Raw genomic sequence first — 1,872 nt, forward strand, 5'->3', positions numbered from 1 at the left:
TGCCATGAGTTAAGGCTGTAGCTTGCTGTAAGTGGTTTATAAATTAAGCAGCACTTATTTCTACTCTCATCCCCAAACAGGTTATTTGTGGGACACTTCTGCTGTGCTCAGCCTGTTCAAATATAAAGCAAGTTACTGTAGTGGTGGAATTACTGCTCTAATGTGCCACAGATTTACGCAAGCTGGAGCTGGGGGTGCTTACATTTCACTAATATTTAAAATAATGTATCAGCTGCACTTAAGCTGGAGGGGATCTTTGTTACAGAAAAGTCTTGTTCTCCTGATAGAAAATGCTGCAGTTTGTCATCCTGCGTTGTTACGTGATTTCCTTTTTTTGGTCTGTGATACGTCCTCTAAGCATGTGGTAATTTGTGAATTAATTTCTATAATTAACAAAAGCCGTTGTCTAAGCAGTGGAGATCACAAGGCTGTAATTTGCTCTCTGACTGTAAACAATGGATACAAATCTACCACCGTATATGTTTCCCATGATGGAATAATGTGATTTCTCTTAGCTTTTACTCTAAACCTAAACGCAAATTAAAATGCTGATTACATCTGAGTCTTTCGGAACGGTTTTCTCCAGAATCCGGTGGCTTGTCAGCAGCGTGATGATAACTCAAGTGAGGGGGAAGCTCTGCTACTCACTCTCCATTGGAAATTAGACTCTCGTAGATAGTAAAAGAAAGACTTTCTACATAAGGATGTCTCTGTGACGGTGCTGTTGAATGCTGCATTTAGGGTTACACTTTTCCTTCTCTGCTTTGCAGGAAGCCGGAGACAACAACCAGTTCTGCTGGAGGAACTTATTCTCCTGCATTAACTTGCTGAGGATCCTCAACAAGCTGACCAAGTGGAAACACTCGAGGACGATGGTAAGGCGACGTCCCATCTACCCGAGACCTGCCGTGGACTGCTGGTGTTGCACCTCAAGTGTGTCCTCAGCTCTACGCTGCGCCACTTCACCCCTGCAGAGTTTCTTCTGGCAGTGCTGGGGCATCTGCTGCTTCATAAGCTGCCTATTTTTCTTTCATAAATGCAGAAATATACTTTTTCTCCTGCAAATAGTACTTATTTCTATGACTCTCAAGCCCCCTGCAGCAAGTGTTGGTTATGTTGAACACTCCTGTTATACCTGCTTGGGGTTTGTACCATACATGGCCCAGGTGTTGGTATCCAAAGCTGCAGAGATAGAACTTGTGTTGCTTTCTTGAACACGTTGCATTAATTCATGCTGATTCCTTGGCAGATGCTGGTAGTCTTTAAGTCAGCCCCAATACTGAAACGAGCTCTGAAGGTGAAGCAGGCCATGATGCAGCTGTACGTCCTCAAACTGCTGAAAATCCAGACCAAATACCTGGGGCGCCAGTGGAGAAAGAGCAACATGAAAACCATGTCTGCCATCTACCAGAAGGTTCGGCACCGTATGAACGACGACTGGGCTTACGGCAATGGTGAGTAGTGCCAGGGAAGCATCCTCTCTGACTGTGTGGTTGAAATTGGCACACAGGAGTTTGACATTGCTGGGTCAAAATTTGGCTGGATGGCCAAACACAGAGAGTTGTGGTGAATGGAGCTAAATCCAGTTGGCAACCAGTCACAAGCAGTGTTCCCCAGGGCTCCGTTTTGGGGCCAGTCCTGTTTAACATCTTTATCAATGATCTGGATGAGGGGATTGAGTGCTCCCTCAGCAAGTTTGCAGATGACACTGAGTTGAGAGGGAGTGTTGATCTGCCTGAGGGTAGGAAGGCTCTGCAGAGGGACCTGGACAGGCTGAATCCATGGGCTGAGGCCAATTGTGTGAGCTTCAACAAGGCCAAGGTCCTGCACTTGGGGCGCAATAACACAGAATCACAGAATCACAGAATCACA

General features: G+C 45.7%; 1 protein-coding gene across 1 annotated transcript; it reads left to right on the forward strand.

Moving 5' to 3' along the window:
* Positions 1 to 770: 770 nt before the first annotated feature.
* On the forward strand, positions 771 to 1,454 carry LOC104548926 (striatin-interacting protein 1 homolog; the record flags this gene model as incomplete). The annotated part of the gene is made up of 2 exons (XM_010195094.1): positions 771 to 875; positions 1,250 to 1,454. Coding segments are annotated over 2 exons (310 nt in total), but the record flags the coding sequence as incomplete, so codon positions are not given.
* Positions 1,455 to 1,872: the final 418 nt, after the last annotated feature.

The sequence above is a fragment of the Mesitornis unicolor genome, unplaced genomic scaffold (genome assembly GCF_000695765.1).
Source record: "Mesitornis unicolor isolate BGI_N332 unplaced genomic scaffold, ASM69576v1 Scaffold54211, whole genome shotgun sequence".
Lineage (NCBI taxonomy): Eukaryota > Metazoa > Chordata > Aves > Mesitornithiformes > Mesitornithidae > Mesitornis > Mesitornis unicolor.